At 49.3% G+C, this 17934-nt stretch overlaps 1 protein-coding gene across 1 annotated transcript in view; it reads right to left on the bottom strand.

Annotated features, from left to right (window-relative positions):
- Nucleotides 1-16133: 16133 nt before the first annotated feature.
- LOC135911695 (uncharacterized) overlaps nt 16134-17934 on the bottom strand; it is a 54334-nt gene continuing 52533 nt past the window's right edge. The window contains exon 11 of the mRNA XM_065444048.2: nt 16134-16560. Within this exon, the coding sequence (XP_065300120.2) occupies nt 16357-16560 (204 nt within the window). The 3' untranslated portion in view covers nt 16134-16356. The remainder of the gene's footprint in view (nt 16561-17934) is intronic.

The raw sequence follows: 17934 nt of genomic DNA, 5'->3' as shown, positions 1-17934 counted from the left end.
CTTCTCACGCATTAAAGTCTCGTTAAGTAGATATATGTCATAAAAGCGATATAAATTGCTAGCATCAACATTGTGGGATACGATTGAACAAAGTGTGTAAAGACGCGCTTGTATCTACTAAGAAACATATTTAACAAAACATTTGAGATGTACAAAACGGATTGCCGTTTAATAGGCACTATATAGGAAAAAAAATTTTGTTGAACAGGTATTCCACTACAAAAATTTAACTGCAAGCGCTACAATTGGGGGTGCCGCGTGGCGGCAGCCAATGTTTCGGGCTGCTTAGCGTCGTCGTCATTCTCCGGCAAAAAGGCAGTATCCTCAGACCAGCTGCTGCTCGATCCATCGATAAAGTGAGCCGTGGACGCAGCGGAATCACGAGATCTGCTACCTCTCGAAGGCGAGCGCCACTTCCGCAGGCAGCCATTTTTGCTTTCTACTTTGACGATGGCGTAACTTCAAAGCGCACTAAAAAATTACCGCCTCTTGGAAAAATATCGAACTGCACAGAAAATAATAATATAGTTCTCCTTAGCATACGATAGCGCAGTGTGGCCGTGAGCGGCTTGGAAGGTCTCGAAAGCAGCATTTCAAGCCATCGTTAGCGAGCTAACGATGCACAATGGGCGTGGTAGAGAGAGTTAGTTTATCATTTCGAAAGGTGTGCGCTGAAACGTGTATATTGCTCGAAACGTACACGATTTCGTTTTTGATGCATTGCCTTTCGAAGAACGTAGTCCTGTGTACGGATGAAAAATAATTGTGTAATTATATGACCGGTGGTAATGCAGAGGGGTAATGCACTATGGTACATAATAACTTTGGCAGCAAACAAGCTTTTTTTCCGTTACGCCACCACCGTGTGCCTTTGAAACAAGAATGTTGAGTGCGACTGCAAAATACTAGTTTTTATAAGGCTCTCACCGAGCACGAAAAAACCAATTTCCTTTAGAACAATGGAGTTTTAGTGTAATAAACTCTGTCTCCTGTAACCTGTGAAAGATGGCCGCATACAAAGTGTTCGAACTGTACCTCCAACGTTATAAATAAAATGAGGACACTTTGGCGATTGTTCGTACTGCGTGTGTCTCTCACTGTCCTTTTTTTTTGCACTTGTGCTTTCCCCTCGCTAATACACTGTTTACCGAAACTCATTTACTGCGGTAGCAGGGGGCTTTCGCAGCCGGCAACGAAATCATCTTGAGAGCAGTTACCGCTCTACGATGTACCTCGACCTCGACTCCCCTGCTTCGGTCTGTAGCCCTTTGCTTCCAACGAAATACGTGCGCGGACGTCACCAAACTCAGATCGCGTGGTGCAAAAACGTTCCGCCCAAGTTACGAAGTGACGGAAATCCTGACGACATAGCGCAGCGGCTAGCGCGACCAGCTCCTAACTGCGTAATGCTGCGAGGACACGAGAGAGACAACGCAAGGCGGGGAAAGACGGTGAATAAGATTAGCCACCTTTCTACTACTCTGTGCTGGAGGCAAGGGGTAACAAGAAACAGGAAAATAGGGAGTGAGTGAGCTAAGTGTGCACCCAACAAGACGCCCAACGGGACTACACGAATGGTCATTAAGGCCGGTACACTCGAAAAATGTAGCGGTGCATGAATATCGTTTTGCGACCATGATGGATGTGGAGAGAGAGAGAGAGTGAACAGTTTAGTTGGCTGGGCCTAGGCCTCCCACGATGGGACGTCGAGGTCTTGCCTCTTCGCCGCTTCGTAGGCCTGCTGGGTCGCCCAGAGATGGTCGTCGAGGTGATGGCTGCGCAGGGTGGCGTGCCATCTCGACGAGAGGTTCACGGGATTAAGCTCTTGGTATTGGTGTTTACACTCCCATAGCATGTGGGGGAGTGTTGCCGATTCAGTTTCACAGACCTTGCATGTCTGGCTCGGGTAGATGTCGGGGTATATAGTGTGATAGCGTGTGAGGGAGGGGTATGTATTCGTCTGTAACAGGCGAAGGGTGGTTGCCTGTGCCCTGTTTAACTTGCGGTGAGGGGTGGGGAAGGTTCTTCTTGCGAGGTAAAAGGACTTTACAAGGTCGTTGTATCTTGTAAGATGGTCGCGTCCTGCGGGTGCACCTGCACGGTCTCCGGCACGGTTAACTAGTCCTCATGCTACGGAGTGTGTAACCTCGTTGAGGTTGGTGAGGTGCGGGTGGACAACGCCGGCGTGTGCTGGGATCCAGACGAGGGTGATTTGATTTTCAGACGAATGCGGGGCTTGTCGTAAGATACGGAGTGATTGATGAGAAATACGACCTTTGATGTAGTTGTTGACTGCTGCGCGAGAATCGCTCACTATGGTGTGACAGGCTGGGTCAAGAGTGGCCAGGGCGATGGCCACTTCCTCAGCCGTCTCGGCATTTTTGGTAATGATGCTGGCAGCATGTCGGAGCAAGCCGCCTGCTGTGGTAACCGCCGCAAAGCGCCGTCCATCTTGGTACTCAGCTGCGTCGACGAAGGTGACGCCCGCGGTGTTGGCGTAAGCTTTCATGAGGGAAGTAGCTCGTGCCTTCCTGCGTTCTTTGTTGTAGTCTGGGTGCATGTTTCTCGGAATAGGGTCGGCGTGTATCCATTGCCGAATGTCGCGTGGTATTGGGTGTTTGTATCCATGTTGACGGTGGTAGGTGATATTAAGCTTGTTTAGAATGCTGCGGCCCGTTTCCGTGAGCGTAAGCCGCTCTAGTTGAGATCGACGTTGGGCCTCGATTAACTCGTCTAGCGTGTTGTGGATACCTAATTGTAGTAGAAGTTCCGTGCTGGTGTGGTTGGGTAGTCCTAAGGCCTGCTAATAGGCTCCTCTAATGATGATGTCCAGTTTAGTCTTCTCAGCTTTGTACCAGTTGAGAAAGGGTGCAACATAAGTAATGTGACAGACGATAAAAGATTGGACAAGGCGGATGAGGCTGTCTTCCCTCATACCCTCTCGCCGGTTGGTCACTCGTTTCAGCAGTCTGGATGTATTTGTGGGCTGTCGAAGGATCTTTGAGATAGCCGTAGATTTAGCTCCGTTGGCTTCTATGGTCATACCAAGAACTCGGATGCAAGGGACCACGGGTATAGGTCTGCCATCCTTCAGGTTGAGCTCTATTTCCTCGTTTTGGCGTTTATTTGTGGAGCCCCGCGGGGGGCGTCCACGGAGTCTGGGGCGGTATAGGAGAAGCTCCGACTTTTCAGGGGAACAGCGGAGTCCCGTGCCTTCATGATAATTTTCTACGACGTCAATGGTGTCTTGTAGGGCAGTTTCGATTTGGCCGTCACTGCCCTTTGCAGCCCAGATTGTAATGTCATCGGCGTATGTGGTGTGTTCAATGCCGTCGAGTTCTGGAGCTCTGGAGTCCAGTGGGTTTGCTGCAGCCTATTAAGCGAGATGCGCTCGACGGCATGTCGTAAAGGCAAGTGTACAACAGGCGGTCGAGAGTTGCTTCAGGTCAACAACTCACACGTTCGTGTATTCCAGTTCGGTAAGAATTAGCGTTATGAACCATTCAACGATGAGACATGTAGATATCCAGAAAAAAATGTATTTCTATATAAATATGCAAAAATATCAATCATAAAGACAATGAACTGCAAAAAAAATTGCTGCGGACATTTTTTGAGCAATAGGGGGAAAACCCCAGGCAGAAAACTGGAGGTGCGCTTCACCCCTAGCCACCTAAGGCTCCGTTTTCAATTTTTATAGACAGCTCTCATGGTATGTGAACGATAGACGCATTTTATTTGGTTTACATGACAAGAAGCTGGATATGTTGCATTGTCCTGTCTCCTCTGATCTTGCTTTCACAAGACAGTGAGTCGCGTGCCGATCTTCTTCCTCGTACAATGTTCCTGCTCTTTGATTTATTGATTGATTGATTGAGTGATTGATTGATTGATTGATTGATTGATTGATTGATTGATTGATTGATTGATTGATTGATTGATTGATTGATTGATTGATTGAAAACTTTATTATTCCACCGAGCTGGGGTGCGCGCCTACACACAGGTAGCTGGCGGAGGACGAAGCAGTTCTCGTCGCGCGTTGAGGAGGGTGAGCCTTCACGACCTCAACGGCCAGGATTGCTCGACGCTGGTCGTGTTTAGCCTCGCTTTGGAGCAAGGCCTCCCAGGCTTCTCTACTGTCACTCTTTTCCTTGGCCCTTGGGGAGCCAGTACACTTCCATATTACATGGTCTAGCGTACCTTTCTCCTTAAATTTTGCGGAGGGCGTTGTTATAGTCGCTCATCTGAGTTAAGTAGATCCAATAAAGGGATGTATTATTGTTTCCCTGGAGGCGCTGCCAAATGCGAGTGTCCTCCAGAGAGAGAGACCTCCCTCTCTTCCTGCTCTAAACCTGCAAATGACGCTTGCTGCCTGTCATTAAGTTTGGCCAAATACACTTAGCCACCAAGTTCGTACTCGGCAAGAAAAAAAATTGGTATGTTGCCTGTAGCAACAGTCGTCAATAGAGGGCTAAATGCAATACCCAGCATAAAAGGGTAGAGCAATGAGTTTGAGTGGCACTTTAGCGGATGGTCAAAGTGCTTTTCTGCTCTTACTGTGGTGAGAATGAAACTGAGGATCCAATGCTGACCTGAGGCCAACGGTCGTCGTCGTTAGCGTAACGGACAGGACGGACGGACACAGACGACACCATTAAGATCTTTCAATCGTTGTCGCAGTCGAACAATACTGCCCATCGTAAGTCAGCAAATGATGAGTTTTTACGTTCTATAGCTTCAACTGGGCTACAGCAGATGCCGTAAATTGTAACACAGATGGATCTACAACAAATGAATACAAAAGACGCTGTCTGTTGTAGCCTAATTGGAACAGACATGACTTGAGTGACCTTAGGAAATACGCGTGTATACGTAATTTTACGACATAAGTTAATAGCATATTTGACTGGTTCACTTAGAAGGCTTTCGCTGCGCTAAAAATACAGTAAGAACAGATTTATCACTGCTATATATTAAGTGGGTATGGTCACGATAACATGGTTTCGCTATTGTAATTCCAGCCGGCTTAGGCTCGCACTAAAGCTTATAGTTTCGGGCTTATGGTAAGAGAACACTATCGGCGCCTTACCACTTACCGCTAGTGGATTGTTGTTTCTGAGTAGTTTTCGAGCAAAACAGCAATGCTTCTCCAGTTTAACAGTCGCCGAGCAAATGGGGACGAGTAGTATTTTTGGCCCTGCATCCCAAGCAAAACACCAATCTGGGCTTTGCACAAATGTCATCATAGACGCGCGTACGCGGAGAGTAGGAGAGCAAGCGTGCCTCCACGAACCCGTGGGCTGTACGAGTATGTGTCTGACATGGTGTTGTGAAATCTGGGGACCTTTACCGCTCGTAATCTGCCTTCGCCTAGGTACTACGTAAAGGAAAGCGCTTTGCTCCGTTCGTTTCTAGACGAGCTACACTATGTGTAACGGTAGATGGATACTCCATAATAGGCTCGCTTTCCGTTAGTGTTTCGTCGCTCCCGACTTCGTAGTTCATTGCGGTCATGAGTACGAAGTCCTCCGTTCGACTTTCATGTCTTCTGGAGACTTTCCGTACGCTTCTGCGGCTGTGCTCTTGCTCACGCAGGCCGCTGCGTTTCCTGCAAAATTACCAGATGGTGCTTGCCTCCTGGTCTTGCTCGCGCACACTGCTGGGTTTCTTGCAACACCACCAGATGGCACTCGCCTGCGCGCATCCTGGTCGGCGCTGCCGTAGCACTGCTTCAAAGTTTGCGCGTATGCCACGTGCTGTGCTTGCCTTCGCATGCGAGAATTCAGGCACTGGGCTGTGGAGGTCGCGTGTTGGGCTGTGTAAACATTACAATCGTCCATAGCCAGAAGAAAGCGCTTGGAGCTGGCGTCTCAACAGCGTGCTGATCATGTATGCAGATTGAGCACGTAAACAAGCACCAGCAAAATGTCTCCACAGCATGCACTAAGCGTCGAGGACACCCAAGCCCGAAAGGAGCTTCGCGTGGAACAAGGGCGTCTTCGCTACGTAGCGGAACCTGGTGCAGACCGTGAATGTATATATAAATACAGTTATAAAATGGTTTAATTACGAACTGCCCCATCATTAAATGAATTTTGAGCACTTTATACGTCAATCAAAGCAACAGCATACAAAAGCATTGCCTACATCGATTGCCCAGAGTGTGTGGGACAGACAGACAGACAGACAGACAGACAGACAGACGGACAGACGGACAGACGGACAGACAGACAGACAGACAGACAGACAGACAGACAGACAGACGGACGGACGGACGGACGGACGGACAGACAGACAGACAGACAGACAGACAGACAGACAGACAGACAGACAGACAGACAGACAGACAGACAGATGGACGGACGGACGGACGGACGGACAGACAGAGAGACAGACAGACAGACAGACAAGACAGACAGACAGACAGACAGACAGACAGACAGACAGACAGACAGACAGACAGACAGACAGACAGACAGACACACGGACGGACGGACGGACGGACGGACGGACGGATGGACAGACAGACAGACAGACAGAGAGATGGACGGACGGACGGACAACGAACTTTGTTTAATCCTGAGGAGCTACTGTCAGGACCTCCTAACGGGAGGCCTTTGTAGCCGCTGGCCGCGCCCACGTAGAGGACAGAACGCCGTGACGCTCCGCCCTTTCCTGGGCCCTCTGGATAGCCTGGGTTTGATTTTGGAGTACCGTGCTTCTGGTGGCCTCCTCCCATTCGGCTTCTCTGGAGAGGAAGTCGTTAGGCAAAGCGGGACATCGCCAGAGCATGTGAGCCATCGAACAAAACGTTTCACTGCAGTCGGCACAACTAGGGTCTACACCCGAGTACATCCTGCTGAGGAATCCCCGCGACGGGAAAGATCCCGTCTGCAATATTCTAAGAGTAGCTGACTGACATCTACGGAGCTTCGGGTGAGGCAGTGGATAAATTCCCCGACCAAATTGGTAATGTTTAATAAGTTCATTAAATGTGAAGAGTGGATCGTTCTGCTGAGTCCCTTCCTGCCGCCCCGAGACCTATCTCGCTCACATCGCGTGTGGGCAAACTAATGGAGACGATGGTGCGAGATAGGCTCTCCGAATATTTGGAAAAGCGTAACACTTTTGCAGACACCATGTTCGGCTTCCGCCCACACAAGTCGGCACAAGACATATTATTACAACTCAATCACGACATATTACAGCCAACGGAGCACCCTCACAACGACAAAGTTGTCCTGGCCTTAGATCTAAAGGGAGCTTTCGACAACGTTAAACACAGCATTATCTTAGAACACCTCCGTGAGACCCACTGTGGCAAAAACACATTTAATTATATCAAGGATTTCTTGACGGATCGAGCCGCACTCGTCAAAATCCAAGACACTGAATATGGACCCTACGAAATGGGCACCAGGGGGACGCCACAAGGCGCCGTGCTTTCCCCGCTGCTATTTAACCTTGTGATGGTGCATCTCCCGGCCCAGCTAAACGGTATTGAAGGCGTGCGCTATGCGCTGTACGCCGACGATATCACCATCTGGGCCACAGAGGGAAACATAGGGCATATAGAGGAAAACCTGCAAGCAGCCGCTCACGTAGTGGATCGCTACGCAGAGCGCTGTGGACTTCAGTGTGCACCAAACAAATCAGAATTTGTGCACCTTAGACCAACACCTAAGGACACTACACAAATACATCTCTTTTTGGCTAGTGGTCCCATACACGAGGCCAAGGAGCTCAGAATTCTCGGACTCTTTATCCACAATCAAAGAAGAGTCGACACAACACTAGAAAAGCTCCGCAAGGTTGGGGAACAAGTGGGCCGAATGGTCCGGCGTGTGTCCAACAAGAGAGGGGGATTACGAAGCAGGGACGCTGTGCGGCTAGCTCATGCTTTCGTAACAAGCCGAATTCTATATTCGGTCCCGTATCTCTATCTGCGGAAACATGATGAAGCCAAACTCGAAGTCATCCTCCGCAAAGTGATGAAGAGGGCCCTTGACCTCCCTGTCACAACTTCGAACGCGAGACTTCTCGCTTTGGGAGTGGTGAACACCTTTCAGGAGCTCAAGGAAGCCCACCTTACCAGCCAGTACACACGTCTAGCTCAGACAAACTCGGGACGGCATTTGTTGGACCGGCTCCACTTGAATCACACCTTTCACATTCAGGAGCGGGTCCGAGTGCCCGAACTCTGGAGACGCGCCATCAGAGTTCGACCCCTCCCCACAAAAATGGATAGGGAAGACCACAGTGGTCGTCGCCAGGCGAGGGCGGACGCCTTGCAACGCCACTACGGCAACAAACGCGGAGTCTTCTACGTGGATGTGGCCGGTCCACGCCGCGGGGGGTGGTATACGGCAGCAGTCATTCACGAGGAAAAGCATGTAGATGGGCTCACTTTCAAAGCCTCGGGCTCAACACATGCAGAAGAGGTAGCTATGGCCCTGGCTGCCTCTGACCCCCGGTCTCAATATATCATAACCGACTCTCGCGGGGCTTGTCGAAATTATGAAGCTGGTTGGATCACCCCACTAGCCGAACGAATATTGGCGAACTACAGCAACGGGGGAATTGATCCCACTCCCCATTGTCTGGTCTGGACTCCGAGCCACCAGGGCTTAGCAGGGAATGAAGCCGCGAACACGGCGGCTCGAGCACTCATATACCGGGCGTCCCAGTTAGACTGTGGGTACCTGGAATCCGAAGGCATTTATCTTGTAACATTCAAAGATATCACGACCTTTTACAAAGATAGGCATCGCCAATACCCAACTCCTGCAAAAGGGCTTGACAAGGCTAATGAACGGATCTTGATTCGACTTTTCACTAACACTTTATTGTGCCCGGCAATCTTGAAACATTTCGATAGTTCCTTCACTGGCAAGTGCCAATACTGTGCGGAGGTGGCTGATACCTACCACATGGTTTGGGCTTGTCAGATAAACTCAGCTCTTCCCCTCAACCCTAACCCAACCCGAGAGGAGTGGGAGCCAACGCTGCTCGGTTGCTCGGACCTTCAGGCCCAAAAGGCCTTGGTCCAGAGGGCTAAGCTGGCGGCTCGTACCAATGGGGTCCCGGAATAGAGACTCCACCCACTGCGGAGCCCCATAAGGACTCTACATCTCTTCCTGTTTTGAATAAATGCTTTCAATCAATCAATCAATCCTGCCGCACCGGAGCCTCCAGACCGTCGCGGCGCGTGAGTTCTCGCGCATGGTCATGGGCCAGCTCGTTGGTGTTTGGGAAGCCCTCGAGAACGTTCGTCCCCATGTGTGTGGGGAACCACGTGATAAAATCGGAACTGGGGCAAGCCCTTTTCTCTAGAATAGAGGCCGCTTCTCGTGCGAGGTTACCCGATTCGAAAGCTCTGATTGCATCTCTCGAGTCGGTGTAAATGTAAGAATGCTCTGGGTCACACAAGGCCAGCGCAACCGCAATTTGCTCTGCTATACTCGCGGTGGCCGCTCTGACCGAGGCCCAGTAGCGAAGCACCCCCTGTCCGTCCACAACCGACGACGCGAACACTCTCCTGTTCCCGTACTGCGCCGCATCGACAAAGACCGCGCAGTCTCTTTCATCTCTTTCTTCAATATGGCTCGTGCACGGGCTTTACGTCTGCCCTCGTTGTGCTGTGGATGCACGTTTCGTGGGAACGGCCTCACCAGGTAGGTCGCCCTCGTTTCTCGTGTCAATGTTATGCGTAGATCCACCACTATCCTATGAGCCATGCCAACCTCGTCGAGAATTCGCCTGCCAGCTTTGGTCGACGGTAGCCTAACCTCCTGGGAAGTGACCTGTGCCTCTATGATCGTGTCTATGCTATTGTGCATCCCGAGTTGATCTAGCCTGTCGGAGCTCATGGCTATACGCAAGCCTAGCACTTTCTTGATGCTCTTTCGCATGAGGGAAATTAATTTGGTCTTTTCCGTTTTAGTTGGGAGTGCCAATGTGCGCCAGCACCGACGTACTTCTCCAGCTGGGAATTCATAATACCTTGGATGAGATAGCTGAGGCTCAGGAGAGGACGCAGATGGTGCGTCTCTCTACGATTAGCACGGGTCGGCAGATTCTGAGAGAGTTAGGTGTTCCTCAGGAGCAGATTTCGCAGCTTCATGTCAGCATTCCCTTGAAGGTCCGTAATCGGTATCACGTCAAGCCTGTTCCCAGGAACATGCATCCGGAGCGAAATGTGGGTAGAAGAGAGGCCAGGGGGGCTTGCCTGCTGAGACTCATTCGTGATGAGAATCAGAAGGTTGGCTTGGTCGATGCTTCTTTGAGGAGGAGGGAAAGGTGTTTACCATAGTCGTCGTGGACGATGAGGGCAGTGTCGCTAACGCTGCTACCGTTCGAACTGATAGGCCAGAGGTCGCGGAGCAAGCGTCTATTGCGCTCGTCCTGGTTGACAGGCGCAGGCCTTTTGTATATAGCGATTCAAAGTCGGCCGTTAGGGCCTTTGAGAAGGGCTCGGTGGCTAAGGTTGCCTTTAAAATTATGCAGACATGTGAGATCTCTCAACACTACTTATGTTGGTTCCCTGCTCATCTTGGGATGGTTCAGGGAGCCCCTCCGAATCTCAATGAGTCCGCTCATGAGGCAGCGCGAGATCTTACCCTCCGCTCTGCCCCGCGCCACGGAGTGGCGATACTCCCCGAGAACAGAGACTCCCCTTCCACATACAATGAAATCACGAAGTATTACCTTTTTAATCGCAGGGTTTACGGTTTGCCGCATCCTTAACTAAACAGGGCTCAGGCACTTACATTACGCTTACTACAGACTGGTACTTATCCTTGCCCACGGAGACTGAACATGTTTTATCCGGAGACGCATGTAGAGCCTTATTTCCAAGATTGTGGTGCTTTAGCCACGCTCGAGCGCATTCTCTGGTCTTGCGAAAAAATTGAAGACTCGGCGATCAAAGATGCGTCCAGGTGGGAGGCTGCACTTCGCAGCCCGGACCTGGATGAACAATTCTGGGCGGTCCAGCAGGCTCACGACGTGGCCGTGAGGCTTGGCCTTCCGGTCCCGACGTGGGAGCAGCCCGCTTAGAGGTTGATTATCACTACTTGCAGGACCAAATAAAGTTTTCTATCCATCCATCCATCCGTTTTTGTCCATACTAGAGCTGACGCCACATACTTAATATGACTGGGAAACGAACGAGCACACCGAAGGATGAAAAAAAGTCGCGGTTTTGCCAAAAAGGCGAAGCATCGATTGCGATAGCAAATTAGCACACAGCTCTACGACGTAAGGATAGTAGTTTTATCGACCGTATAAAATTGTAAACATTCGCTTACCAAATGAATTAACAAGCATGGTGCCTCGCGCGCACAATCAAACACGAGCATATCTCACCCAATGAGCGCGCACGCTCGCTGTCAAAACGCTGGAGTGGGGAAGGGTGGCAGAAGAATAGAGCGAATTGACCTTCATGCTACCTCTCGCTTCAACGCCAGTTAAGCGACGAGCACACAGCCCACACGAAACTTTCAGCACTCGGCGCACTCAGTCTACATCGCAGGTCACTTTCGAGATAGGGCCTGGGCGGCCGCGCCACACGCGGCCGTCGCCGGAATAGAACGCCTACCCACCGCCCCCGCTACCTCGTGCGCCGTGGAGGACGACGCACTATTTCCCCGCTTTCCCCCCTTGCGCCCGCGAGATTGAGCCCTCATCGTGGACTCACGCTGATGCGCTTTCACTCTCACATACACCATAGAACGGGCGAAGACGATGTTACGGTACTTGGATGTTATACGGAACACCACGGCGACGACAACGGCGGAATTGCGCCTGTATTGTACGTATAATTGCTGCTGCAATGAAAAGAGCGCTAACGCGGAGCGCAACGTGAAAGACGACGATAGCGAAGAGAGCGCGAGGAGGAAAGCGGAGGAGGAGAGTCTGGCGAGAGCGTTTAGAGAAAGCGGAGTGTCGCGCAAGATGTGCTCCACCTACGCCTCCTAGATAGCACTATCTAGGGGGCGTCAGCTTTACGCCAATGCTGTATTTACTAAGTCCGGCGCCGAGCACGTCCGTCGATAACATTATGGAAACAAAATGCTGGCGTTTGCTTCGGACGCACTGTGCAGGCGCTTCTTCGCCTGCACCGCTACGGATTGAGAACGCGTTCCGTGCGAGCCACGCGTTCCCGTGCTCAGGCTTTCTTTCTGAACAATGAGCGATGCAACCGGTAAAAGTGATTCGTTTGCCGCTGCTGCTAAATGACCTGTCCGAGCAGAGGCTCACCGCCGCCGCCGAGAGGGCCCTGCCGTTAAGATTCGAATTCTTTGCCTTAGTATATCACGCATTCAAAACACCTATACAACGGCGCTCTAATTTCACACTAGGGAGCATCATAATAGTCGTTGAATTTTCACAGCGTAACCTGTTATGTGCTCATTTCAATAGCCGTTTCGGTTGGCGATGCTGTCCGATCGTGACGCCGGTGTTCGGTGTGTGTCGCATGTAACGCCGAGATTGGAGAAAAAATATACCCTGTTCCCGGCCGCAACCGAACCAGGACACGCAAGCAAGCGCGTGTTACACGCAAGCGCGTGTTAGTTTGCAGTGGGAAAATGTCCTATATCGCGTCCTAGCGCACGAGGAGACATGCGATGTGACATGCGCGCCGCGTAGCGTCGATACGTCCTCCCTTTGCATGAGAGTTGCATATTATCACACGAGCTGGCACACCATGTAGCAGATGTACAGGTAGCGGTACAAGGCAGAAATGTCTTGAGGAAGAAAAAGATTATGGAGATGTAAAGCCATGCAGTAACGAAAAACGATAAGTGATATATACATATCACTTATCGTTAGTTACTTATCGTTAGTTACTTGACCTACCTGATTAAATCAAGTAGGCCAAGTAACTGTTTGTCACCGACCCATTCCAAAGTTTCTGCCATTAACTCATCGCCATCCCCATCAATATCATCATATCGCGCCATTTGTCACGTGTCAGGGGCGGAGGGGCTTCTACACCGCCAGTAACTGCCAACTTCGCACGGCCGCGCGCCTCATCTCGAAAGGGATCTGCAGACGGCTCATACCTCTGTGCCTGCTGCGTTCTCGCCGCTTTTGAGTTGAAGTGACAGAAAGAACGAAGGCTGCTTCGCTCGCTGTGCTGCCGCGCTTGCTCACACCAACATTTTGACAGCTAGTGTCCGCGCTCATCGAGTATGATGTCTTCATGTTTGCTTGTGCGCGCTAACACCATACTCGTTATTTCAGTTAGTAAGCGAACGTTTCCAAGTTTATACGACCGATAAACCTACTATCCTTACTTCCTATAGCTGCCTACTAATTCGCGATCGAAATCGATGCTTCGCCTTTCGAGCGAAACTTAGACTTTATTTTGTTTGTTTTTCACTCGGGAACTTAACCAAGCAATACATCCCTTACCTATCCTCAACCTCACACAGATGACATTCATAAGAATTATGGCAGAAGGTATAGGCAAACATATCGGCGACCTGAAGGTTTCAAGTAGTCCTGGCTCAGAACGAATGACCACTACAAATATTACATGAACCGCAAAATACGATGAATTTAATAAAGCCTCAATTTACTCCCGCACCGTCATGACGGCGTACCGCGTGCGCTAGCTTGCCACTAGCGTGTTCCAGCAGTTACACAGAAATCGTGGTGCTGCAGGTGTGCTTTATAACGACCACTCAGATATACCACAATGTATTGGTAATAATTGTCCCCCTAATGTCGCCTAATTGTCTCACTCTTCAATAAAGTTTATATTTACGGAGCACGTCCTGGTTTTCAGAATTAGACGTTAGTGCAGCAGCTGCGTATACATCAATCCGCCAAAAATTCCTGCACTTAATTTGCCCCAAATTTCTTGATTGTCCCGAAACCTTTGGAATTGACGTTTTGGTGCCCCAGAAAATTTTATTGTCCTGGTTGTCCCGGTTTTCCAGAATGGTTCCAGTAATGGACATATCGGCACCCACTATCTCATTCAACTGCAGGTTTCATTTTACGTTGGCCGGGCGTACTAGTAGTTTTCTCAGCTTATGTGCCATGGCGTCTGAATCGCTTTTGCTGGAAATGGTCCTTTTATTGCCCCTGAATGTCACGAATTGTGAAAGCACCACACCTATTTGATTCGCATCATCTGCCATGCGGCGCCTGCTACAGTAGTTCATGACGGGTATCCGTCAGGTTTCCAAATAGCTCTTAAACCTTACCGCAATTACATAGTTTTATTTTCATTTCGGGCACTCACCTGCGAAGTGCCAGAGGTTTCACAAAAATACCGTGTATTGAGCGTACGGTTTACGGTAGTGTATGATGCACGGGGTTCTACTATACCATGGTGTGAAGTCGTTCAGGGTCGTCCACGTCTTCTAGCGAAAAAACCATTTATGAGTTCAAAAGTTATTGACGAGACTAGCTATCAAGGCCACTGAGTTGCATACACTGTGCCCATGCGAGAAAGAAAAGTGGGACCATTCTGGCTTGCTTGCAGTCGTAGATCCTTTCCTCCGAACGTGATGTGCATTTGACATGTGCGGACGTACATATGTGGCTTGGAGCACCATGGATAAGTGTGGGTTTATACCGAGTTCTACTAGGAGGCTTGAAAGAGCAGGGTCTAGTAGAAAAGTTGGACGCTCTCGCTGAAGACGAAAGTCGCAGTTTACAAGAGGCGAAGCATCGATTACCATAGCAAATTAGCAGACAGGCATAGGAAGTAAGGATAACACTTTTATCCGCCGTATAAACTTGTAAACCTTCGCTTGTTAACTAAATTAACAAGCATCGTCTCAGCGCGCAAAACAAAAATGAAAATATTATGCTCAAACATCATGACCGCGGACACTCGCCGTCGAAACGCTGACGTGAGCAAGCCCGGCAGCAGCAGCGAGCGAAGTGATTTTCGTGTTCTCTATCATTTCAACGTAAACTGAGCACGGAGAACACACAGCACGCAGAAAGCTACGAGCCACCAACGCACCTAGACTCTACCCCCAACGCAGATATGCAGTTGCAGCAGGAGCAACCTGAACACCTGAACGTATTTTAGTACTTGGTGTACTTCCCCGGAAAGTGTCCCGGTCTATTGAGGTTTTATATCGGTATTCGAGTATTGTTCCTGTGCAGGTTTTCCCCACTTATCACGAATCAATCCCACTACATTGTAGTTGGGAGCAGAAGATTATAACCATAGCTGCTGTATGGGTCACACGGGCTGCTCAAGCGCAGCAAGCCGCTAGCTTAGCGAGCTGTGCCACGAATGCCCTGGCTATGTGTCGGTCTTCAATAAGGCTTTTCCACGGCAGCTTGGGTTACTAGGTATGTGCCTCTAGATGTGGGAGTCCGCGAGAGAGCAATGTTGAATTACGCGCGCACCGGCGAGCCACGTTTCTTGAAGGCCATGCGTAGACTTCTCGTCATCGCTAGATGGCGCAGCATGCCCAGATGGAAATAGGCTGATGTATGCTGGAACTGGGCTAGTTGTGCGGTTGACATAGTGGTGCTATCGGACAATGCAAGCGATTGGCAGAGAGTAGCGGATATGTGTCGCAATGAAGCGAGAAATATTGGCCCTATGTTTAGCCCAGAGAGACCAGGAATGTTGAGTGGTAATGAGAAGGCGAGTAATGATGTGGTAGCAATGGAACAGCAAATCATACATATACTAAAGCAATATAAGTACCTGTGTGTTTACAGACCTACTCAAGCATCCACCAAGATAGTCTTAAATGCAGCGGAAGCGGAATGCCGCAGTAATGGGACAAAGGGAATTTTGGGGCTACAATAAATCTGAGATGGTGCGATAACTTCGAAAGAAGTTATGGGGCCAGCGCTAACGTTCGCAAATATCATTCTGTGAGTAAAATCAGACTCCTTGTGGTAGTTGCAAGTTAACCACATATCGGTTTGTAAGTTGATTTTGGGGGCCTTATAATGAGACACTTTGTACTGAGACGTTTATAATGAGACGCCTTATAATGAGACGTTTCGGCGTTGGCAATACGATGTGTCGCTGCATGGCTTCAATGCTGAGCGCAGTAACGCGGACATTATACGTGAGACGGGTTCTGCCATAATCTTTTTCTCGGTACTTTGTACGTATAAGGAGTAATTAAAGATTGATGCATTTATTAATTGATTTATTAGACAGTCATGTCGCTAGACGAGGGGTTAACATATAAGAAAATTCAAACTGAAAGAACGGCACAACGAGTTCCTCATTCTAATTTTTCGTTTACCATTTGCTCGTCTTATTCTCAATTTTTTTTTCACTTGTAGCTCGTCCTGCGAATACGACGAGACACGGCGTCGACAGGCTCGCGAACGTGCACGCCGCAGCGGTTCTTCACGCGGCCCGTGTGCTGAACAAGCAGTCTGTCAAATCGGAGGCGAAGCGGAAGCGCTGGGTGATGAAGTCCTGCAGCTTGCGCAGGGCGCGCAAGCGGGCAAATTTCTCCGAGAAGCAGAAGCCGATCCAGTCCTCGTACTGCATGTCGAACAGGGCCAATCCGTAGGGGACGCTCGTTAGGTTCGTCTTGTAGTAGCACAACTGAAAAGGAAAGGTGAGATAAAGAGAGAGTGAAATAGGAGGTAGAAAGTGATTGTTTATTGATTCCTGAAGGGGCTCACTTTTAATGCGTTAGCATTATTAGGGTACTTTCTATGCTTGTATGTTTGTATGTATCTATATCCGTATCTAATCGCTTTCCCGCACACATATCCAGAATTTCTGGACTCGTACAACTAGCGCCCCAAGCGGCCCCGCACGAAGCAAGCTCGTTTTCAATGTAACGAGCGGGTATTTCGCGAATAACAAAAGCTGCAAGTTGATTATTGAAAAAGGCAGGTGACAGCCATGTCCGGGAAGACAATCCACATAGGCCAAATGCAGTGATCACTCTCTGGCTAGCAAGAATTTCGTTCCTGGAGTGGTCAAAGATTCAGCAATGGGAGCCTATGGTAACGAGAAACATTTGTACTCAGTTTTCGAGACAAAAGCGGTAGCTGCGATAAAACTACGACGTCTATCGTAAAAGTCGCTGCAGCGTATGTTGCCAGGAGACTTGGCTTTCGATTGATGCCTATCTCGACTTCCTACACGTCACGTAACACTGTTCCCTAAAGCGATTTGTGACACACAATCGTGCAAGTCCGCGTGGCTAGCCTATCCCGAGCGTATCTATTGCGCGAACGTTGGCGGCCGTAGCCGAGTCGTTCAATCGCTCGCACCTATCGTTTCCCGTAATGCTGGCAGCGGTTCGATGCCCTGCTACGTGATTCTTTTTTTAACGCCACGTAGGACTGAGTTCAACAGTCTTCATCCAGATCGCCGAAACACAAAACTCAAGATTTGGTTTCAGTATTGGTTTTTTCAGGAGGACTCTTCAAATATTATATTTGCTATTTTTACTTCCTAAAACGTAGGAATGGGATGGTTATTTGTGAAGTCATTGCTTTTGCTACCGGATTTTTATTTTTTGGACAGCATAACAACAAGCATACACATATCTTTTTGTTGCAATGAAAAGATACTATTGTGCCTTGTAGCATGGACATACTCAGGAATTCTGGACATTGCGCCTTCACCATCCTGTGAAACTTCACGGCAATGCACACTTGTAACTGAAGGGGAGAAAGTTTAAACAATTTTATTTCTTTATAATAGCCGAGTATCAACAAGTTTTAACTGTCTGCGCCAAGAGGTTAGCCTTTTGTAACAACGCATGCATTTATGGCACTTGGAACATTGGTTGTGCGTAAAAGCAGTGTTTTGTTCGTGGAAGGGCGATTATGTCATATGACAGGAGCAAATGGTCTTGCACCCTCTAAGCAAAGGGCACATTGACTTGAAGATGCGCGAACTTTAAATCATAAAGCTAGTTATTACAGCTGGCGTTTTCAACGGTAATTACAGAGCGAGTGT

The sequence above is a fragment of the Dermacentor albipictus genome, chromosome 5 (assembly GCF_038994185.2).
Source record: "Dermacentor albipictus isolate Rhodes 1998 colony chromosome 5, USDA_Dalb.pri_finalv2, whole genome shotgun sequence".
In the NCBI taxonomy this organism is placed as follows: Eukaryota; Metazoa; Arthropoda; class Arachnida; order Ixodida; family Ixodidae; genus Dermacentor; species Dermacentor albipictus.
Note: the sequence above shows the minus strand (reverse complement) of the source record. Positions and strands in the feature narration are given on the sequence as shown.